At 41.5% G+C, this 25,180-nt stretch overlaps 1 protein-coding gene and 1 pseudogene across 2 annotated transcripts; both read right to left on the bottom strand.

Moving 5' to 3' along the window:
* Positions 1-254: 254 nt before the first annotated feature.
* On the bottom strand, positions 255-2,814 carry LOC147639404 (ABC transporter G family member 10 pseudogene; annotated as a pseudogene). Its single transcript, XR_015264812.1, has one exon. The product of XR_015264812.1 is annotated as an ABC transporter G family member 10 pseudogene (transcript).
* Positions 2,815-19,248: 16,434 nt separating this feature from the next.
* Positions 19,249-22,337, bottom strand: LOC147639403 (ABC transporter G family member 10-like). Its single transcript, XM_086790904.1, has one exon. It carries the CDS (start codon positions 21,653-21,655, stop codon positions 19,487-19,489), a length of 2,169 nt encoding a protein of 722 aa, XP_086647030.1. The 5' UTR covers positions 21,656-22,337; the 3' UTR covers positions 19,249-19,486.
* Positions 22,338-25,180: the final 2,843 nt, after the last annotated feature.

Here is a 25,180-nt window from a genome sequence, read left to right as displayed (position 1 = left end):
CATAGAGGCGACTTCAGGATCCTTAATTGAAAAAATTGCCATGAAAAGAAGGAAATCCAATTATAGTCAAATCAAATAAAATAAAGGGCTTCTTTTCTTTCTGCAATTTTTTTAATAGTAAATACTAAAACTCATGAAAAGAATTGGAAATCCAGCGTTGGTCTGCTTTCATCTAACTGTTAACGCATGGTCAAAAACATCGACGTTGCATTAGCAAATCATGTGCACATCTATACAATCAACAAGATAAGAGCTTGCAAACAAAACAATAATAGTAATAAGGTGCAGGCGGCCCCTTCGAGCCTGGCCGCGAGGCTACACATATATTGAGTGAAGGGGTAATTACAAACATTTGATAAATTCATAAGGTAAGCTCAAAATATGAAGATTAATATCGTGGGCGTTCTCAGAAATTAACCTCCGATGCCATGCAGGGGTGCATTCTCTCATGGGCACATCAATCCTCTTGCATGTGGAATTAGTGAGGTTAAGCACACTATTACACAATCTGCTCAGAAACTAATCAAGATCCTCTTGTTTTGCCGCAAAAAGCACGAGGTTCGTGAATTTTGCCTATCTCTTTCTCCTGCACAGCTTGAAGCGAAGCACAATATAGCAGAGTAATCTGTATATGCAAACAAACAACACCATGATGAGCACACTGGACCATTTGGAGCTCTCTTGGAGGCCCAGTTGAAGTAGCACATCATCACTCGTGACGGTGCATTCACCACCGGGTAAAAGCAGGCCAAAGCACTTGCCATGGGAGCTGGAATACTCGTTGATGAGGAGGGCATCTAGGGGGTATTTGAAGAGGGAGATGTAGTGCATGAATCTCCAGTACGTGGGCATGTTCTGCTTGGAGATGAAGTAGCCGGAGAAGAGGAAGAAAGCACCCATTGAACCTGAGATGATGGAGTTTCCCATAATGTAGTCAGGGACGAGTGCACCGAAGAAGGCCACAAAGGAGTTGGCCGTGAGGAGGACTAGCCACACTATGAGGAGGAAAAAGCAAAAAGCAGCAGGGGTGTTGCTCAATCCTATGAGCCAGTAGACCGGGACAGAGAAGACGAGAGCAAGCAGGAAAAGGAAAGGTGCAAACACAAGGAGGTTGGCGATGAGGTAAGATGAGATCCTATAGGCTCCCCTCGAGGTCTCCCGGATGAACACCTGCCGTTCTTGCAAGAAGATCGGCAGCGCCTCCACCGTTGATGAGAGTAAGAATGTTAACGTGAATGCAAAAAACCCTAATCTCTCCGCCACCCCACGTGCATTGCTGCCCACATTAATGTACAGTGTACCCAGTGCCAATCCTGCAAGCAATGCTTGAAGCGCTCGAGCTGTGAAGAGCTCGTATGTCCGAAACACATTCCTTGCAAACCTTTGCGACAGAATGATCACCTCTCGCACATTGCTGTTGGCGAATGTAGGAGCTGCAATCTCTACTTCATGGCTTTGATGATCATATGTCAACAATTGCCCACCATCGATTTGCAGTGCAATGCGCCCCCCAGCTGCCTCAATTAGCTGGTCTTGTTCATGCAACTTATTACAGCTACCTTTTGAAGGATTATCAAGCTGATCTATTTTTGATGAATTATTCTCTAAAGGGCTTGCAGGACTGAGACTGTTTGAGGCAAGAGCTTCGATGGCATACTCTAGTATGTTCACATGAGGTGGGATTTTGTGGCCTGATTCCATGAGGTGGAACTGTAGAGACTGAAGAGAGCCATGGTGGACAACAGAACCGTTAGCTAAAAGCAAGAAGGAGCTGATTTGCTGGATAATTTTGTAGCCAGGCTGATGGATACTCAGGATAATGGTTCTAGAGCGAGCTTTAGCCATGGAATGAAGCATTTCAACTACATTAAGAGCTGAAGCACTATCAAGACCTGAAGTGGGCTCATCAAGCAATAACACAGCAGGGTCATGGATCACATCTACACCAATAGATACCCTTCTTCTTTCTCCTCCTGATACACCCCTCGCATCATCATTGCCAATGCGAGTATTAGCAACATGCATTAACCTAAGCTCTATCATTAGAGAATTAACCCTCTCTTCTTTCTCTGCTTTCGAGATTGTACAAGGAAGCCTCAGGTTTGCACTAAACAATAGAGTCTCTTTCACAGTTAATAGAGGAAACAAGGCATCACTCTGGGGTATGTAGCCGGACATGCGTCTAAATGTGGGCACATGCATGGGCTGCTGGTTGACAAGGATGCTACGAGCAGGGCTACTTGGGCGAATTCTCCCCGCCAGAAGCTCTAATAGAGTTGATTTTCCAGCCCCACTTGGCCCAGCAATTGCGAGGACCTCCCCAGCTTTGGCTCTAAAACTTACATTCTTCACAATCGAGGTTTTGCTGCATTGGCCCATCCCACCATTGCCCTCACACTTGCTCTTCCATAGGCTAAATTTAGCCAATTGATCCCCGATCTTAACTGTTTTGGGTGCATTGTAGCAAACATTGTTTGCTTCAATTTCAAAGGTCCCAAGTGGTGATTGATCAATCATGACTGCTATCTGCACTGGCTTTCCTACACTCTCAAATACAATCCCACCGGCATCAGCATTACTTGCTAATATTGAAGGCAAGCTTTGCTTCTTTGACGGATAAACCTCCTGGGGGCATTCATGATGAGAAGTCATATTATTATTAGGCTGGGAATTATTCATAGGAAGGATGAGCTTAGAACCTCAGCTATATAAGGCGTATATGTAGCGACTCAACTTATGACCATTGAATTGAGAACGCTAATTAGCACAGTGAGAGAGTCAACTGCGGCTGCTATGAGCAAATCATTGAAAGATCAAGGGTAGAAAATGGGTATATATAGGAGCGAGGTGTGGACGACACATTGGACACGGACAAATCCGTCCACGGGTGCGAAATGGCGACGCGAGCCCGGGTTCAAATTTCACTGTGGCGTATGTGCATACGTGATGTCGACGTACAACTATTCACGAGATTATGAATGCGAGTGTTCTGGAAATTATTTTTTTACCGGATCTTAGGCTGAATGAATCCTAATTTGGGTGAAGATATATATATTGTTGAACTGATCTTTTCGTCATACGTTCACTTGAATATAACTAGAACTAGAACCTGTTCTCCTTCTTCCACATGACGCGTGAAGGAAATAATTTCTAGTCACCCAAACAAAAGACATTAAAGAGGGCTCCGGCATAGCATCAACAAATCCTGATTATGACTAACCTTCTAATGGATGTTTTACCATCATTATTTTTTCAGGGGATCAGAAGGGACTCAGAAGCTCCTCTAAGAAGTGCCCATCACCAAGTGTGTCCACACACACACATGTGTGTGCATATATGTATGTATGTAGGTATGTACATACACACATACACATATATACATATACATATACATATATGTATATGTATGTACACATATGTATGTATTATGTGTGTGTGTGTACACATACACATATATATAGGCACCAAACATATATTTATGTGTGTGCATATATGCATGTGTGTGTCTGTGTGTGTGTATATATGCATGTGTGTGTCTGTGTGCATATATGCATGTGTGTGTCTGTGTGTGTGTATATATGTATGTATGTATATGGCATACATACATATATATGTACATACATACATATGTATGTATGTGTTAAAGTAAGGATATGAAGGTAAGACCGTCCGTGTGTTTTCTATTACATGTATGGTTGGGGACATAATCCCTTTTGCCATGCCTTTGTGAGAAAGAAAGATGCTTATCCTCACACATATTCATGTTTGTATATGTAAACAAAACAAAGTGAGCTTGAAATCATGTAGACATTATCATCCAAAACTTACTTTGTGTTTGCAATGTGGTTTGTATTCACTTCTTTGGTTACGACAATTTTCCAATTGAGTAGATTGGTCTATAAGTAGAATCGTCTAGCAATAATACGTCAAACTCTCACTATGAAAACTAACAGTGTAGGGCCCTTCATGTTATGTATATCCTAGTGGACTAAGTGCATTTACGACTATATATAACCATTCAAAACTACAACGATTCAGTTTGTACTTTTACACAAGCAATATCTACCAAATCCTTTGTAAAACACCCCCCAAAAGTATTAAAATAATCCATCAAAATTAAAGGGTCCAATTCATGCTTGAAAACACGTAATATCTACCAAAACCTTTCATAAATAACCCCCTTCTTTCACCCCCAAAAAGTATTAAAATAATCCATCAATTCAAGAGATTGGAGGAAATGGTACAACTAGTGATGGGGCTTTGGAAATCCCCCCAAAGTTATTAAAATAATCCATCAAGATTGGGAGAAACAGTACAAGTAGTGCCTATCCTAAAACTGGGGAGTTTTTTAAGTGTCTATCGTTGCCTTGATGTGTTTCATTCTACTTTGACATGAGATATATTAGTTTATGTTCCTTATAGAGAATCTTTGTACACTACAAAAAATTATGATCTAGAATTGATTTTTTTTAACATTAAGGTACATATAAGCATATGTATCTTGTAATGTAATTTTCCTTCAAAATATTTCAATGAATAATAGTCTCTGAGTTGTAAATTTCCACATGGTAAAGCTAACACTTTATTCCATATTAAATAAAAAGTGTCAAATTTAAGTGTCAAAATTGTAAAATATATTGTGTCATGTAAAGCAAGAGTGATGAGATTATGAGCACCTTGATTGTGAAGCTCATCAATTACACTAATTATATATCGTGTACTTTGGGGAGTCATACATATGACCCTTCCATCGCCATATCACAAGATCTAATAATGTGATCGAGGTGACAAAACATTGGGGATCCATGGTTAAAATTGAGTGGCTATGCTTGTGGAAATGTAGGAAATCTATCTAAGTTTATATTAAAAGATTGTCAACACAAGGAAGTTTATCTTTCTACATAAGTGTAAACACTATCTCACATTTATCTATTTTGAAAGATTGTATATATAATGGATAAACTCGGGCATGTACTTTAATCATTGTGTTAAACTAGAAATAATTAACCACAAAAATGGTTCTGGGAGGGCTCTAGAAAGACCTCGACATGTAAAAGATGTATAAACTTTGGGATGAATGTTTTTGTACGTGAAGAATATGAAAATTCCCAGCCTATTTACCATCAGAAAGGGTCCCTTTAGATGAGATAGTGTTAGCCCTCATACATTTTTCTTAGGAGTGGGGGGCTCTTTACCATTTTAAACCTTTAGATAGGCCATGTTATTAGAGTAATTGCTCAAGATGGAAATTAAAGGAGGGAATGTCAGTTTACGGGTAGATCTTCTTAAAAGTGGATACAAAGAGTTGTCCTTAAGTGCATGAGCAAATGTTCATGCTTGTAGTTGCTCAAGATGAAAATTAAAGGAGGGAATGTCAGTTTACGGGTAGATCTTCTTAGAAGTGGATACAGAGAGTTGTCCCTAAGTGAGTAGCTCTCTATATGTGTGTATGTGTGTGTGTGTGTGTGTGTGTCCACGCTTGCGTGTGTGTGCATGCATGTCCATGCATGAGCGAGTGCTCATGCACGGACCCACATGAGAGAGTGTCCATACATGCACAAATGTTCATGCTTGAGTGTGTGTGTGTGTGAGAGAGAGAGAGGTATTAACATTGGTAGAATGCAACACGAGAGCATATAAGACCAACTGTGTGTGTGAGAGAGAGAGAGAGAAAACAATAAGAGAGCAATATAATATGGATTGCATTTTTAAAAAAACTTTTGTGAGGTGGCTAAACATTTGAGGAGAACGTCAAGGCAACTAATGGATGACACGTTAAATGCACTATACGTCTTACTTTAAAGTCAATTTTACTTCATTTGTCCTCCCTCTTGCTTTAAAACTTACATTAACTGAAATTTTGAATCTCTTTCCCTCCCTCCATAAACCTCGTGATCAATTTCTGATCTGTTTTATTGTTTTTTTCTTACCTTATAAAAATAAAATCTGTTTTTCTTGCCAGAAATAAAGGCAAGCTGCTAAAAGGTGGTAAAGAATGACTGTAGGAAAAGCCATGAATCTTCATCTTTATTGGATGGTAAGGTGTGATGTGGACCGGATTTGCCACAGCGCCCACAATAAACAGATTTCCGCCTGCAACCACTAAAATATTGCCATTTGTAAGGAGACTGCAACGAGCTCTCGTGAGTCTGGAACAGTGTCATGACGGACGCTTGACAGAAGCTTTTGCAGGAGGGCGCAAACAAAGTCTAAAGAACACAGGGGAGCTGCATCAACGAGAACCTAAAGAAATTTGGGATGAAGCAGTCTAAGACTGAGAGGTGCAATCTTGCAGTCGAGTGCAGTCAGAAGATATTATCAACGCCAAACCACAGCCACAACCAAGCAATCCGAGCTTGTACTCCTAGTATGTACCGCCTCCAAAGGCACTCGTGATCTCCACATGCAGTGCAGTGGCCTTATTATCATAGAATAAAGCTTCTGGCTCTCAACAACTCTCTCCCGTGTGATGAGAGCCATCAATTCCTTCAAAAGAGAGCAAGCTACGTCAGCACGTAGTCCCTTGGCAAAAGAATCTCCACTTTACTTTCGCAAGTGCCAAGTGTTCGGCTTATAAAGAAACACGTCACTTCAATGTCCAAAGCTTTTAACCCCATACGCACATGCTTTTTAACCTACCTCCAAGTAATTTCAAACAAAATCACTCAAAATCAGTATACTTTGTGTACCACACGTGACATTCCATAATGCTCAACCATGCATGGCTTCATGTGGAGGCATGGTGTTCATGTGCTAATGCAGTGCTTGTTTTCCAAGCATGTCTTAGCTTGCCTGCCCAACGTGGTGGCGTTGGTATGGGCCTAGGTGATGTCGTGGCTCTGTATGGTGACATGGTGCTTCCATGTAGCTAACATGAAACTTGTCTATTGATGGGACGGATTTAAGCGCTAAATTATATGTTGACCTCTATGTTGGCGTGGCAATGCTTGTGTGCTAATCTGCGACTTACATGGCTTTTTGGAGTCGGTGTGTTAATTTTCCATGCTGTGAAAAAGCTCACTTCTATAGAGACCAAAAAGTTGATGAAACATTGAAATAGGTGGTGGTGAGTAGAATTTTGCCTATCTAGATGAAGTCTCATGTGCTTAAAAATCTAGGAGAGACGATCTCATGTGCATCTAACCACCTAAAATTCTCACGTTACCTAAGTGTGGGATCTAGTGACTCGGCAAGCATCCAGCTGAGTGCATTTGCTTGTAGAGCTGAGTGTGTTTGCTTGTAGAGAATCAAAAGCCATTAAAACCAAGAGTGAGGAATCCATGGAGAGTACTCCGAGAATTAGGACAAAGTGGATGAGACGCTTATATATTCTCCCATAAAATCCATGGCCGAAAATTGAGAAGCAATTGGATGAGAGGATTATATCTTCTCCCATAAAATACTATAACCGTTTGGACTATGCCGCCGCGCCAAGGACTTTGGATTATAACCAGAAACCAAATAAGAAAATCAATCATCTGACTATGGTCAAGTGTTGAGTAAAGGATTAAAGAATATTGAGGGTAGAACACGTACTTAAATAATACCACCCTCAACAGTATTTTTGCAAGGATAGACTCTTGCAACAAGTACCTCTACATAACCATAACTCACTTCTCAGATTAGGAGAGATGTTTCCAGTTCTCTTAGGATTAGAGAAGCATTATTTCCTACTACAAAGGAATTGGAAGTAGAGGAAGAAATCAGATAAGCACAATTGCAAATACAAATGTTTACTCACACAAAGCAAAGCTTACATATGCAAAGAGGCAATGCATATGATGAGAGACTGCGAGAGCTCTAGAATCAATTGAGTCTTAAAAACTTCAAGAAGATGCAGCTACATAAGCCCACGATCTAGTCCAATCTCTAGATGAGCGTATGCTACCTTTAGGCTAATTTTAGAAGGCTCAAAGTAGGGTTGGGAGACAGCTACACAACTATGACAACTTAACCACCTCCACCTAAGCTAACACCGATTAATCTTATTTTGATTAGAGAACCATGAGAAGAAAGTGAGTATTCTTGCCAACTAGATTCTCAAGCCAGAGTTAAACAATGAGAAGCTACGTGATTGAAGAACCATTAGAAGAAAGTGAGTATTCTCACAAGTCCAAGATAAACAATTTGACTATTATGAGGAGCTAGGTGATATCATGCTTGAATTCTATGTTATAAAAGGAGCCATGCAAGTACCAATGTTTCAAACAACTTGTAGTGGAAAGGACGAGATATTAACTCGATTATGAGGAGAGCCTCATTGTAATGTCATTGTAATGTGCCATTGTAATTCTTTCATTGCCAAGGACCCCACCGAGAAGTAGAATGCTCACTTAAAGTAGATATGCTAGCTCAACCATATGCTCATGTGCAAATAATGAATGTTTCAAGTGTGGAGTGTGTCGTCACCTCATCAAATATTGTCTTTACAAATCAAGCGCTGTTAACATCTGCCAATCATACCATAGTTCCTGGCATGATTAGTGCACACCATGGATGTATAGCAATCCCATTAAATGTTTTAACTTATGCCCAAGCTCGACAATAGAGAAAAGATGAGTTAGATGTTCAACTATCGATCTCAACCCTCTAAACCAGGCCAAAGATGACGGATCAAGAAAGTGGGCAAGGGTGAAACTATGGTTCGAACTCAGGCTAGTTTGGACAAAGAAACCATATATTCATGGCCAATCCAGTGAAGAAGATATAAGATTGCAAGCAACAATGGCAGATCCTACACTAAAAAGGATCAACAGACCAATGATAGACCTAGAATTCCCTGAGGAGTCGGTTAATGACTTAACACCGAAGAGGAAATTGAAAAACTTGAAATAGCTAAAGCTCTAGTGGAAACATCTCAAGTGAAGTTTGAGAAGGGCCAACAAGGTAAGAATACATTGTACATCTAAAAGTGGGAACCCGAAAAGGGGAAGGGGATTTAATGTACCCTTTTCTTGCCTCCATCTAGACATATAGAGCTCTTCCTTCATCGCCACCCTCATAGCCATGGAGCATTCCGGTGTGCTAATAGTGAAGTGAGGAGGTGATGGGTGAGCTTGTGTACCCACATTGGGGAGTTGCATTATATCTCGAAGGTAAGCTCTTGACTTGAAAACACATCAAATTTCTATGGTTTTTAACAATATGGTTTATGTGCTCTACTCACTTACAAAAAAGTAGGATATGGTTTCATGATCGATGTTTCAAATATTTTCATTATTTGAAGCTGTGGTGGGTTGTGATGGTTGTGTGTGGTGTAGAAGTGCTGGAGCCCTTCCCCCAAAGTAGGCTTGAGCCATAGCCCTTTGCTCGGGGCTCATTTGGGAGATGAAATTGTAAAACTGACTAGGGGACATTGCCTATGGAGTAGGCACTAGGGAAATGTTGGGCATGTATGCAGGTGTGTGTCTAGTGTGCGATCCATGGTCTACACACACATAATTAAAGGTGGTTATATGCATGATTATGCAAGGGCACCAATGTTTTTAGGGTTTAGAACTTGTAAGGCATAATCATGGGGGCATCATCATGCCCATGCCTATGCCATCACTCTAATAAGGAGAGGATCATGGTCTTGAAGGATCTACCTACCCAAAGCCCACATGCAGGGGCAACATCAAAAGAATGGTCTTGCAATTTTTTTAAACACTGATAATGAGATTAGGAAACTTACCAGAGAGAGATTAGGGAGCTTACCAGAGAGATTGTAAGCTAATTGGAGTCTCGAGGGAGGGCTTAAGTGGGAGAGACCACGAGAGAGAGCTTGAGCCTCACGAGAAAAGAAGTGAAAAACCTATAAAATAAACACAAACAAGAAATATTAGCAAAGCAATGAAATCTCTCTCTCTCTGTCCCTCTCTCTCTCTCTCTCTCTCTCTCACACACACACACATAATCAAAATCAAGGGCAAAGGAATCAAAAGCAAGGGGACAAAGGAATCAAAAGCAAGGGCAAAAAGGAGAAGGGCTACACACACACACCACAACACACACACATAACGAAAAGGAATCAAAAGCAAGGGCAAAAAGGAGAAGGGCTACACACACACACCACAACACACACACATAACGAAAAGGAATCAAAAGCAAGGGAAAAGGAGAAGGGCTACCTACTAGCTTGAGTCTCAAGGGAGGGCTTGCCTTATGAGAGACCAAAGAGAACTTGTGAGCCTGCAAAACAAAAAAAACACATGTTAGTAGTTTTGAAAGACCACACACACACATACGATAGATATACACACAAAATCAGAATGAAGAGTTGAGGGAAGGACTTAGGTTTCCTAAGGGATGGGGGGAGGTGCAGAGAGGAGAGAATACCAAAGAAATAAGCATATGTTCTGAAACCTGCAAAAAATGCGAAAACACAATAAGTGACTTCGCGCGATTCTATTAGAAATCCCTAGAGTCTAAATAAGCGTTGAAATATCCGTTGATTAAACTATCAAAAAACACATCAAAAACACTTTTTTTTAATATTCTGACGTTTACTTTGACTCCCTCTACCTATCATTTTAACATGCGAATTATCATTCAAAATTTATTTTTTTTGGCGGAACGACACCTTTCCATTTAAAATTAGAATATAATGACTAAGTCATGCATGAAATATAAAAAAGGCTCCACCTCCCCCTAATTTAAACCCATATTCGCTCATGCGTATTCAACATACATGGAGCCTGTGAGTGCTATGAACATTTCAATTTTCATTGATTTAGAGGAGAAAATGATATTCTTCTTGCAAGTACCAAGTTGCCTAACGTTGAATAATTTACAATGAGCATTCCAAAAAATGGGGCATATTTCCAGTGGAGCACTTGCAACATCTACTTAGTGGCCTCAATGTGCGTCCAAACAACAATGAACTGGTCTATCACATGGATATCCAACCTGAGCGCAGAGCAAATGAGCAAGGGCAGAGACAAGCTTGGTGGGATTGGAACTTGAGGAGCAAGCTTTGACAGACTCAGATCAAGTTCTAGAGTATGACATGGACGACATGATAAATGCCCTTATACACGACACAAGCAAGGGAATAGATGATCATAATGTCGAGCATGAAATGGCCCAAGAAGTAGATAGCATAAAACGTGTGGAGCATGTTTCTCGAGGGGAGAAAGAGCTATGTAGGGTGGTCTTATACGAACGTTTTAAAACTTATGGGGTATGTGTCCCTTCTCTCTCTATGTTTCACATGTTTGCATGATTAAAGTGGATGCCACATGAATGTCTTTCATCTTTCTACTTTATTGTTCATTGTTTTATATCATATAGGTTATTGAACGATCAAATTATACCAAAAGACAATGGGATGCCTTTGGAATGTGCACACAAAAAATCAATGCTGCACTCCATAGGGATGGACTACAACACACACCATGCTTGTTCAAAGAATTGTATTCTCTTTCGGCAAGTGTACACCGCTCTTCATGAGTGTCCACATTTTGGTTCATCAAGATATAGGCAAGATGTCCAAGAAAAAAAGGTCCCTACTAGAGTCTTATGACACTTCCCCATCATTCCACATATTTAAACAATGTTCAGATGGAATTCATTGCATCTTTAATGACTTGGCACCAGAACACTAGATCCACAGATGACTTTATGTGTGTGCCCGGAGGCATATCGAAGAGAAGTGGATGTACTTTGGGGAGCCTCATCACATTCGCCTTAGACTAGCATGGAGTCAATCCATTTGGCTTATGAAGTTTATTGTGGTATACATATCTTGTTTGCCTAATCAACTACTATAACCTGCCACCATGGTCATCTTTTACTTTCCTTGATAGTTCTAGAGGGATTCGTCCAATAGCAACAAAACTAAACTTAAAGAAGGAGGATTTTGAGGATAACAAAGAGTCTGTAACCCGTTCATCCTCTCTGGACATCAGGGGCCAATTGCCACAACAACACCCACCGCCCCCTCAGCCCTTGCCACCCCCTCCTTGATTTCATCACTACAACACACTTCCACAACTAGCAGTCACGGTGAAGTATCCAAAATTCTCTGGGAAATCCTCGGAGGATGCAAATGCACACATTCTTCTCTTTGACAGTGCTTGGTGTGTGAATGTCCGCGAGACAATTTATCAGAATCTGAAGAAGGAAACTTTTGTACCAACCTTACAAAAGAGTGTGGCTCTCTAGATTGCTCAATATGAGTATGCTCACTTTTCGACCTATGATGCAATCAAGGATGCCTTTCTCCAAAGATTTTGGGAGGATAAAAGCTCCGTGCCACATGTGTTGGATAATCTATGCCGGATGAACTAGAAAAAGTTAACAGTGGAAGACTATGCAACAAAGTTGTGGAAGACTCGATGCGGCCAATCGGCCCCAAGCGGAGAGATCTTTAATTCCTACTTCAAAAAGGGATCAAGTAAGCAACTAAAAAAGGCAGCTGTGCTAGTGCGGATCTCACAACTCTGACTCTAGAGTAGTTGGTTGACTAAGCACTCAGAGTGGAGAGAGTGCTAGTGATATCTGTCAAAGGCAAAAGTAAGCAAAAGTGAAAGCAAATAAAAAAAACACACTTTTGACTCTTTGGATGATAAGGAGGAGGAAGATTCTAATGTCTCATTCAGAGTCAAGTGAGGAATCGAAAAAACTGCAAGACATAATCAAAGAGCAAGAAGTCGAGGAGAGCGACCAAGGAATTGGCTGTTGTGGCCATGGCTCAGTTGTCTAGTGAAGGAACGAAATCCCCTCAAAAAGTCTGATCGGGCACTTGGTGCACGAGATGTCTGAATCATGGCCATGTGGCCAAGGAATGCAGCTTGAATGCACTCTGGTGTGCGTTCAAGGAATGCAGCTTGAATGCACTCTGGTGTGCCATTTTCAAGACTACCGTGCACAACACTGATGCTTGCAGATACAATGGAAGGAGATCACCTTAGCCAACTGCGATACAGTAAGCCCTGGTTGTGGCACCAGTTCAAACTGCCCCATAGATGGCCGAGGAATGCAGCTTGAATACACTCTAGTGTGCAATTTTCAAGACTACCAATGCATAACACTGATGCTTGCGCAGCAACAGCAGATACAATGGAAGGAGAGCACCTCATCCACCAAACTGCAATACAACCAACCCTAGTTGTGGCACCAGTTTAAACTGCCCCATAGATGGCTTTGCAGCAGCACAGCAGGAACCATACAAGGTCTCCATTTCACCCAGGAGTAATTTTTTCTCCCAAGGATATCCTAGGTGCACAGTGCCCCGCTCCAAATTCCACCTGGTTCTATTACCATCATGCACTGGGTCATCGAAAGTCTAACTACGAAATCTGGAATAAACATGGGGCCAAGGTGGAAGGCGCTCGAGCGTCAACGTCTGACCCACCGACAGTGAATGCCGTGGAAATTATAGCTCTGGAGGAGCAAGAAGTCGATAGGCCGACCTTAGAGGAGGATCAATCTGAAAAGGAGGATGTAGTTCCAATCTGACAGCTCAAAGATATCGGATGAGCCCGAACTACACTAAAAGGTTGAAGGAGGAGCTAGATAAGCTATTGTATGTCAGCTTTATATATCCGATCGATTGGTCAACTTGGGATTCTCTGTTGGGGATGCAATAGCTCATCTCACGAAATGTACTCCTTTTTATGGATTTAGTGGCTATAATCAGGTCTAGATGGCACCACAGGATCAGGAAAAGAAACATTCATCACTGAATGCGGTGCCTTCGCATCCAACGTGATGACTTTTGAGTTGAAGAATGCTCTAGCCACGTTTTAGCGGAGATGGTTCAGGAAATGTTTTACGAGCATTTGACAAGCTTCATGATGCGGGTGTTCAGATGACTTTAGTGTCTTTGGGATGTCCTGTCTCAACACCTTACGCATATGGTGTTATTCTTCTCAAAATGTAGAGGTTCTAAACTGAGCTTGAACCCAGGAAAATGTGCATTTGCAATCCAGAGCAATATGCTCCTTAGCCACATAGTGTCTCAAGAGGGCATTGCAAAATACCCAGCGCCAAGGTAGAGGTGATTCGAAAAGCTCTAGTTCTGAAAAATGTGAAGGAGCTGAGAAGATTTTTGGGGCAAGTCCCATGGCATAGTTGGATGCTCCGGTACCTTGCACATGTAGCAGTGCTGCCACTGAACTAGCACAGTTGGCACATGTAAATATTCCACTGAACTAGGAGTTGAAGCGCGCCAACTTGGATTGGATGGAGGAATGTGACAACTTGGATTCAAATGCCACAAGTTGATGCTGATAGAAGCCCCCATTGTGCAGGCGCCCAATTGGGGATTGCCATTCCATGTGTTTGTGGATGCATCAAATGTGGCGATTGGGAGTGTGTTAATGTAGGAAACTGACAAGACGTTGTTCTACCTAGTCTACTATGCCAGCTGGAGATTATTCTACTCCATCACTCACTCATCACTCATAAGGAGGCGTTGGGATGATTAACTTGTTCAACAAGTTTCGCCACACTACCTGCTACTAGGCAACAAATTTACACTCCATGTGGATCACTTTGCATTGCTCTATCTGGTAGGTAAGAAGAGTTTGGTAGGAAAAATGGCTTGATGGATGTTGATCCTACAAGAATTCGAGTTCAGCATAGTGCACACCTCGAGAACCAGCCATATAGTGGCAGAACACCTATCTCTCGACTGGAAATTGGTGAAACTCCAATCGGTGTGGTTGATGATCTACTGGATGTGGAGCTATTTGCAGCAAGGGCAGTCGTGTGCCAATCCCTTCGACCTAGTATGATGAAATGTTGCAATTTGTGGCCACAGGTATGATGGAGGAAAACCTTTCTCGGGACCAGAGGAAGCGGATGGCTATTCGAAGCCGAAATTTCCAAGTGATAGCCGGACAAGTTTACAAGAGGGGCATTCACTAGATTCTCCGTCCATGCATTCCACCTCATGATTAGGAGGTTGTCCTATGGGAATCCCATCAGGGGATAAGTGGCGCGGCCACTTTGCAGGGGAGGTGATTGGGAGAAAGGTACTCCAAGCTGGTCTTTGGTGGCCGACTACACTAGGAGATGCCTATAGATTGGCAAAGTAATGTGATGTATGCCAAAGGCTCGGTCAGCTGACTGACAGAGATTGGATGCCTCACTCCTTCTACTGGAGCCATTCCATAAATGGAGACTCAATTTTGTTGGTCCATTTAAGCCACCAACCTGCTTTACCAATAATCGGTACATTCTGGTGGTCATCGACTACAGTACCAAGTGGGTGGAAGCAAGAGCTCTTAAGGACAATACAACCAAGTCCACCACCAAGTTCCTGTATGAGATTATCATTAGCAAGTTCGGATGTCTGATTGAGCTGGTTAGTGATCAGGGCAAACATTTTGTGAATGATGTCATTTGCCAATTGGTCACCCAACGCTTGATTATCCATAAGAAGTCCACCGTCTATTGTTCGCTTTTGCCAGCACATGCCAATGGTCAAGCAGACTCCACAAACAAAATCATGGATCCTCAAGAATCTAGTGAATGAAAATCTCACTGATTGGGATGAAAAGTGTATTCAGCATTATGGACATTCTGCATTGCCTATAAGGTATCTATAGAGATGACTCCATTCAAACTGGTATATGGCACTGAAGCAATGGTGCCAATGGAGTTCATGGTACCCAGTATCAAGATCACCATAGCAGAAAACCTGAGCTCGGAGGAATCCCTTCAGCAACGTCTGGATCAACTCATGTAGTTGGAAAAGGATAGACTCACCAGTTTCTTCATTACCACAGTGATCTAGAAGAGGAGGAAGAAGTGGGTGGACCGACATTCCAGGTTTCGGTTGTTTGAAGAGGAAGACCTGATCCTCCTATTACAATCACGGATGGGCCCACACCCGAGGAGATTGAAGCTCTGGTGGAGTGGACCATTCTAGATAGTAGAAACGTTCTATGATGGAACCCCCTACTCGAAACACACATAGGGGAGCGGTTCTAGAAGCTGGTGAGGAACGGCTATCGCCTTCGACTATACAATGGGCCGATGCCACCGAATCCTTTCATTAATGAGGTAGCGCCAGTTATCCACTACGTGGAGGTTGAGAAAATTAATGAGGGCACGCTTCAAGAAACTTGGCATATTATTTTGAAGAATTTATTTTTTTAATATTCATTGGTCATGCTAGCTTGAGGGTGGCATGACATTCATGCACAATACAGTGCACGAAAACTATTTTTAGGTTTTTTGTTTTCGGTTTTTTGTGAATGCATTCTCACTTTCTTCTACCTTCTTGTATGCAGATAAACGGCTTGCACCCTGTCCTAACTTTCTTCATGGCATACAATCCTGGTGCACCCAGCCACCAAAGAAATCATAAGGTTGCTCTGTGCGAGGAAGCAACTCCATCACACTGCAGGGGGGGGGGGGGGAGACGCAGCTCACAGAAGAATTAGTTATAGGAAGACTCAATATGCCTCTCGAAAGTATTACAAGAAGGTAACCCTAGTAGGGCATGAGTGGTCCAAGTACTTCAGGGGGAAAGGGTTAATGGAGACCACAGGGGCTGGCAAACCACCAGAACTCCACAAAGATAACATGCTACAGGATGTTTCTGGAGATGTCATGGTTGTAAAACAAGACCTAAAACATCTTTGCAGAGCAACCATGGGGTGGATATAGAAGGCCGTTGTGCTACTCGGCTCTTAGCATGAAGCAGGCTCTAATACCATGAAAAGATGCAGGGGAGACGGGAGCTTGAGCTCTTGCAAGCACACACACACTCTCACAAACCCTAGAAGAGAACATACAAGATGAGAGGCTAAAAATTCTTCTTCTTTTTGTTCAACAAAAGAGGTCTACAAAGGAGATAAAGTGACTAACACACATACTAGAGTATATACAAGTGGTCCATAATGTGAACATGCTAAAGTGGAGTGGGCAGGTGTGGACTAGTTCGTGTAGTCCAGCTGTAGAATCTCTGGCGAAGATATGTCAATGCCAGCCAACTAAACCCGCCAGTGATGTAAATGTCGAACGGTTCACGCAAGCGCCTCATGAGTGTGAGGTTATGTTGAGCTTGACATCTCAACAGATGGGAGCAGTCACCCGATAACAAACATAGCCAATATGCTTGGAAAATTGTCATAGGTTCTAGTAAAGAGAGCAAGACACAAAGGGATGATCTACTAGAGGTGGATTGCATGCAGCACTTATGGGCATGAAGAAGACCTCATAGAAAGGTGATTCTCCCTAGAGCACCTTAGGTCTTGACCAAAGAAGAGAAATGACATCTAAAGAATTGTATCAATGAGTTTCATACTCCATTGGTTGCATGCATTGCTTGAAGGGAATTACAAATGATGAAGAGCTTAGTGTCTTGAAGTCTCATGATGACTGGCTCAAAATCTTATAGTTTGTACTACCAATAGCCATTAAAGATTGCCACCACCGAGAGGACATAAAAGCGACAATATACAAGATTGGTGTAATGGTACGGTGGATTTCAAAGAACGATCTCGATTAGAAGAAATACATTCAAAGCAGCTCGTCTAAACTCCATTGAAGTAGTTATAATGGTGGACAAATTCTTTCCAATAAGTTTTTTGACCATTCAATTACACCTACTGGATCATGTGGTTGTTGATGAGGTAGTAGTAAGGGTTGTCCATAGCCGATGGATGTTTTTCCTTGAGAGATTTATGAAGACACTAAAAGGTTTTGTTGATCAAAGAGCTTTCCTTGAGGATAGTATGGAAATGGGATGGCTTGTTCAAGAATATCTTGTATACATAACAGACTTTCTTAGTACATCAGACCCAGATATGCCATGATTGTGGACACAAGAAGAGGATAGTCAACTCGTTAGGGAAGAGCCTCAAGGGCAGGCCTTCATAGAACAATGGATATGGCATTATGAGAGAAGATTAATAAAATTTGCATCCTGAACTCACGTGCTATGGAGAAACGAATCGAGAGGTATAACCTAGCAAAGAGTGAAAGAGAGGTATAACCTAGCAAAGAGCGAAAGAGACTGAGATTGTTTGACTTTTAGAAAGAGTCGAACAACCCAAGCATTGCCATACCTAGGTTCGCTCCCTCAACTTCCAGAATTTCTTTCTATTAGATGGCTTCAACAAACCATATGATAAGAAAAATATAGTGGTGAGGTTATAAACGATGAGGAGGAGGAGCTTGCATATGGTTGTGATTACCATGTAGGTGCGTTTTTATATGCACAACACAAGAAGCAATACATTTTGATTGAACAACATAGAAGGGAGGAGACACATACCTTGTGATTGAGAGCACTATGCTTTTGGAAGAGCAAGGAAGGAAGAAAATGAATGAGATAAATGAAAAAAAGGTAGGTAGGTCATGTAATGAGGGTATTAATTACAATGCATCTCGTGGCCCAGGCAAGGGAATCCAATTTTTTCTAAGTCAATATGGCTATCTGCATGATTATTTTCATGGCTATAAAAGCAAATAATCATGCGAGTACCTATGTAATTTGTACCTATGAAATAGCCATGTCACAATCGGTGCCATCGATATCACTACTTACAACACTCACTATTTCGTGTGACTGCCTTTCGCAGCTATGGCCTTCATTTCTCTGTTGTAGTGATATTCATTAGCAATGATCACCATGCTTAATTACCACTTCTTTTCAACTTAGGCTCTCTCTAAACCATAAATAAAAGAAGTAACTTCGAAGTGATTTGTTGTATACGTTATTGGATTATAATGTGAAGTATTATTCATTTCAATGTAGTGCAAGTTAGTCCAAGATGTAAAACTGTCATGTGAAGTACTCATTTGAAGTCAAGTTTTCTCTCTTTTGAGAGAGGAAGAAGGTGTGTGTGTGTGAGAGAGAGAGAGAGAGAGAAAGAAAGAAGTGATTAAATTGTGAGGAAGTAACCTAGTAGTAGCTTGCCGTGTAGATTACTATATATAGAGAGAGAGAGAGAGAGAGATGTGAACGTAGACTTTGCTAGATTGACTTTGCTAGATCCCTGGAAGTAATGACCGGGCCCATTAAAACCTCTCGTAAAGACAATCCTCACATTCCGTGATTAAATTGTGAGGAAGTAACCTAGTAGTAGCTTGCCGTGTAGATTACTATATATATAGAGAGAGAGAGAGAGAGATGTGAACGTAGACTTTGCTAGATTGACTTTGCTAGATCCCTGGAAGTAATGACCGGGCCCATTAAAACCTCTCGTAAACACAATCCTCACATTCCTCTGAATAAAAACTCAAAAAACAATTAACTAATTAACTAATAGTTTGATCGGAAGGCCTCCTGACAGTGTAAGACCTATAGATATCAAAACAGTCATACTGTGGAGTTAATTAAGCATCGCATAGTCTTCCAAGGAAGCCGAAAACTAAGGTAAAAAATATACATAGATTTAATTATTGATAGAAACGTTTCCGCATGTTTAATATATACGAGAGGGCATAATTTGACTTACAAAAGCGGCTTAAGCATTGATCTTGGGAAGGTATGAGCTTTTGCGTTATTGATGTAGGAACTATTACATGTATTCTGTAGCTGGCCTTATCTACTTCTCTGGCAGACTTTGATCCTGAGCACAATATAGCAAAAGAATCGGTAAGAGCAGATAAAAGCTATCATGACGGCCACATTGGGCCACTTCCATTCCTCTCGAAGGCCTAATTGTTGCAGGACATCATGAGCAGTAAGAGCACAAGCACCACCAGGCAAATGCAGGCCAAAGCACTTGTCAGCTTCCAAACTAGAGTACTCGTTGATGAGGAGGGCATCGAGGGGGTACTTGAACAGAGAAATGTAGTGCATGAATCTCCAGTAAGGGGGCATGCTCCCTTTGGAGATGAAGTAGCCGGAGAAGAGGAAGAAAGCACCCATGACACCTGAGATGAGGGAGTTCCCCATGATGAAATCTGGGACCAATGCACTGAAGAAGGCTACAAAGGAGTTGGCCATGAGGAGTACTAGCCACACCACGAGGAGGAAAAAGCAAAAAGCAGGTGGGGTTTTGCTTAAGCCTATAAGCCAGTAGACTGGGAGGGAGTAGAGGAGGGCAACCAGGAGGAGGAAAGGAAGAAACACGAGGAGGTTGGCAAAGACGTAGGATGAGACCCTGTAGGCTCCTCTTGATGTCTCCCTGATCAAAACATGGCGCTCCTGCAAGAAGATGGGCAAGGCCTCCACAGAAGAGGAGAGAAGAAACGTTAACGTGAATGCAAAGAAGCCCAAGCGCTCTGCCATCCCACTTGCATTGAAGCCCACGTTGATGTAGATCGTCCCTAGCCCTAGTCCTGTCACCAAAGCTTGCAGTGTTCTTGCTGTGAATAGCTTGTGTGATCTGAAAACATTCCTCGCAAACCTTTGGGACAGTACAATTATCTCCCTCCCACTGTTGTTTGCAAAGGAAGGCTTCTCTTGCATGCAATTAGCAGCGATGGTAGTAGTACTTATACCACCATCATGATTAACAATCCCACCGTTGATTTGCATTATTGCATCAATGCAGCTGCAACCAGCAGCTTCATGAAGGTCTTCTTGAAGCATGCGAGCTGCCCTACTTACATTCATGAATGGGGTTCTGAGCAGGGTATTACTACTACTACCACCACTAATGGCTTCTATTGCATACTCTAGCACGTTGATCTGAGCCGGGATGGTGTGGCCTGCTGCGAGGAGTTGATAGTAGAGGAGCTGAAGAGAGCCATGGTGGACAACAGAGCCATTAGCTAAGAGCAAGAAGGAGTTGATTTGCTGTATGATGCGGTAGCCAGGCTGATGAATGCTTAGAATGATGGTTCGAGAGCGGGTTTTAGCCATGGAGTGCAGCATTTCGACGACATGAAGGGCGGAGGCGCTGTCAAGGCCAGAGGTGGGTTCATCAAGAAGTAGCACAGCAGGGTCATGGATCACATCCACGCCAATAGATACCCTCCTCCTCTCGCCTCCCGACACGCCCTTCACATCATCATTGCCAACCCTAGCATCAGCAACATGCGTTAGCCCCAGCTCTGCCATTAGAGCGACCACCTTTTCTTGCTTTTCTGCGTTGGATGTTGAAGCCGGGAGCCTTAGATTTGCGCTGAACGTCAGAGTCTCCTTCACTGTGAGCATCGGGAACAGCACATCGTTCTGTGGTATGAAGCCCGATATGCGCCGGAACGTCGGCGCCGCCATCTCTTGCTGGTTCACCAGAATGCTGCCGGAACAACCCGACGGGCGTATCCTTCCGGCCAAAAGCTCCAGCAGCGTCGACTTCCCGGCACCGCTCGGCCCCGCGATCGCCAGAATCTCCCCCGCTTTGGCCACAAAGCTCACATTCTTCAAAATGAACGAGCTAGATCCACCTTTCATTTCACCAGTAGCATCTGTTGCACCAGCTCTCCATAGCCTCCCTACCACACTGGCCACTGACGTCTTATAATTAGGAGCTTTATAGCACAAATTTCTGCCTTCTATCTCAAAGGTTTTCAAAGGTGATTGATGAAAACCCAACTCATTAGACTCCATAATGCTCTCAAATGGTATCATAGTCGTCATCACATGACTCCCGCTCACAGGAGCTGCCTGTGCCTTCATCTCTCCAAGCTCAACATCGACAAGCTGATCACTATTCTCTTCAAAGCAGCTTCTGATAGAAAGAATCACCATATCTTCCTCTACTTGGAGCTGCAGGTTTGCTTCGTTGCGAAGAGAGGAATCATTCCAAGTGGAATTCATATTCTTGGTTCTAATAATCAATGGGAGATTAATAGAATAGAACAAAGCTTATAATGGGGCATTAGGCAGGTTACTAAAATGCAAGCTCACAAGCGGGGGGGCGTACTAGTCAGGCAGCGTCTGGGTTCAAAAGGATATGCATACTGCTAATTTGGGTGGCCATATGCACGGCCTACTCAACTACCTGATGGGTCCGTCGTTAACGAAGAGAGGTGCCCGTTAATTGAGATTTCATGAAACCACACACTATCCCACGAACATCCCGGCACGTAACACGGCGCCTCCTAACGCAAAAAAAAAAGAAAAAAAAAAAGAGAGAGAGCTTCTGCACGCTACTACACCCTCCTCGTCATCCTCTACCTACTTCGGCAAGTTCGCCCACCATCTATGCCCACCTCCCACCACGGTAGCTTCGATAAGAGCGCCTCCTTCCTAAGCTTTTACACAATTAGGTGGCATTAGCTTCCATACGACGTCCTCCTCCATGACCTGCACAAATCTAGGTGCCATTCACCTTAAACCCATCATTACACCAATTAGATGCCTTGGCACTGTCACCTAAGGTTCTAAGGTTTATCCTTAGTGAATGTCGCAATAGAGACCGAACTACTTGAATTCTTATGTTTTAAAAAACAATATATATTTGACATGAACATTAACTTATGATTCCTATATTCTTCTCTTAAGAGTTATAACTCACATATGGTTCCACATACTTGTATGTGCTTAACACTACTTTTGTAACAGACAAAAAAGTGTCCTTAACACTACTTTTGTAAGAGACAAAGAAGTGTCCTTAACGCTACTTTTACAAAAGATAAAAGTGTCCCAAGATACTTTTATGTCCTATTATATGATTACATTTGGAGAGTTTTTACAAGCCTTGAATGATAAGTTTTCACATGTTACCTTTTTTTTACTTTCTTTATTATGGCTTGAACTTTATTTTTTAAAAAATGTTATGGTAACATTTAATTCTTAATAAGAGAAATATTAGAAACTCTACCATCTACATTCTTGGCAATAAAAATAAGGCCCTAAAGAGACAAAAGGTAGGTTTGGAGAAAATGGCTTTCTCTAATTGTGGACCATCAACACAGTTATACAATACCCAATGGACCGACAAAAGTACAACACTATTATAACGACAAAATTATGGTTGGTGGGAAAGAGTCCATGGATCTATAGTGGAATGCATACTTGAATGGAGTGCAGAGGGCATAATTCACAAATTTGAATGGGGTGTAGACTCGAGGGTGTAGAGAGCATAATTCATAATTTTTTTGAGACCTTAGATCAATATCGTTCTTAATTGATCCAAGCTCTCTCTTTTACCCTAAAATTTGGAGGATTTGGTAATGTGATGAGTTGCATAAACCAAATTCTCACCCTATGTTGTCATTGTTTGACGGTGAAACAGTGACCTACATCCTAAGAATTGTTTCTTGCTACCAACACCCTCAATCCAAGTTTCTTGCATTCTAATCTAATTGTTTCTTGCTTCCAGCACACACAATCCAAGCTTTTTCTACATAAATGGATTTTTCTCTTGATGTTGAGTGTGAGACTAGTATATTTTAGAGCCATGATTGGCTAAAATGTGGAGGTTCTATCAACATTTATTAGAGTACTGCAAGCATAGAAAAAGCAAAGAGCTCTTAGGAAATAATCAGGTATATATATATATATATATATATTAGTACCATTACAGAGTTCCATCTATGCCTACTAATAAAGTAAGGTAATGCAAAGTTGTACTAGCTTTTTTAAATATATTTCCATCCATATTTATATGCAAAGTATGTACATTTGTGCCTCTAGTCCTTCTGACTTTGAAGTGACCGAATGAAATGTAGTTTAGGTTTCTCTTTCCAATGCATGTGGTCTATTTTAGTGTTTCTACTATTTGGTGTTTCTATGTGTAGCACACTCATTTAGTGAAGGTGACCTTCTCATGTCTTGGAGCCTTGAGTAGACCTAATTTAGTGAGGTGACCTTTTGACATCTTGGAGCCTTCAGTAGATCTTATTTACATAGTATTAACTTTGTACTTCCACTAGGTGCAACATCCCTTAAGTTTTAAAATCATCATTAGATTGTAATATCCCCATTTTAGTTGTGTTTGTAAATGTGTTTTCTATTTTGATTTAAAAATAATTATTTCTATATGTGAAGACTCTACTTTATATTCAAACATCTTATGAGCTTAAAATCCATTATCCATTAGAATCTCCCTAGTTACAATTTTGGCTTGTTATGAGATCTTTTAGGCATATATCATAGTTTTTGAATGTTTATTTATGAATAAATATTTGAACTAGTCATGAAAGATGTCACTTATAACTTTGAAATTTCCTCATGTATATAAAAATATAGACTTAAAAGATCTATATATTTGACTTAAAAAATGTAGAATTAAAAGGTCTATATGTTTGACTAGACTTATTGCACAGCCAAGACGAGGGTAGTAACCACATCCAAGGCTACCAATAAGCTGAAAGCTCAAGCTTCAACTTTGAAGCAAGTAGCTAAAGAGTCTGAGAGGTGCAAGCTCAAAAGGTTGTAGTAGCCCTACAAAAGGCTAATGAGGTGGAACTTGATCAGCATGAGGTCCCTTAAAGAGAACATGAAAACGTAAATGCACAATCAGGTCAATTATCAAGGACACCAACATCATGATTGTTTGGACAAGAGGTTTGAAGTTGCCTTATACCCTAAAAACAAATCTAGCTTCTAAACTAATATCTTTGTTCAAGCTTTTAGTATCATAGAGAACAAAAGTTCATGGACTTGGAAATACGAAAAATTACTAGTCCCAAGAAAATTTAAAAAATGTGTACATGTCAGCATCATGTGCAAGCCTTGTGATGGCATTAAGGGGTCTTGTATTAATAAGCCCTCCTTGTACACTCAATAAGTTGAGGCTCATTGACATGGCACTATGTTGATGCTTCTGCAACTAAGGCAATCGTCACTCTAGTGGGACGATCCCTATTAGCATGGTCAAATCCACACTTGAAGCATGTGCCTCAATAAGGGATAACATTAGGACTTGGCATGGGATTCCGAGTGCTATGAGTACTCGGGGGATTTGTGTGTAGCTCTAGTCCTTGTGAGGAAACTCCATAAAAGAGTGTAGGCCTTTGCATCGGAAGCATTGCATTGGTGGCCTCCTACGTACCATATTGTTGAGGTGTCTAAATTTTTGTTACACCATGGCTTCGTATAAAGAGGCATAGTCTAGGCTAGAGCCTATTAAGAATACCCATAGGGATTAAATTTATGCTACTCATATGGTCTTGCTATTCATAAGACTCATAGATCTCTTGTTTATGAGTCTTTATTTATAATGTAGGTAGAGTCACCAAGGTGTATTGTTGTACTAGTATGTTTCTTGGAGGAACTGGTTAAGGTGGTAATACTATAGGTGGGTATTGCAATTATGGGGGTCTCTATATAACTCTCGATAAGGGGTTTTAATAGATAGGCATTAGAGATTGTGTATCAACTAAGGAGTGGTTATTA

Source organism: Cibotium barometz, chromosome 4, assembly GCF_041138505.1.
Source record: "Cibotium barometz isolate CiBa-2024 chromosome 4, ASM4113850v1, whole genome shotgun sequence".
Classification (NCBI taxonomy): domain Eukaryota; kingdom Viridiplantae; phylum Streptophyta; class Polypodiopsida; order Cyatheales; family Cibotiaceae; genus Cibotium; species Cibotium barometz.
Note: the sequence above shows the minus strand (reverse complement) of the source record. Positions and strands in the feature narration are given on the sequence as shown.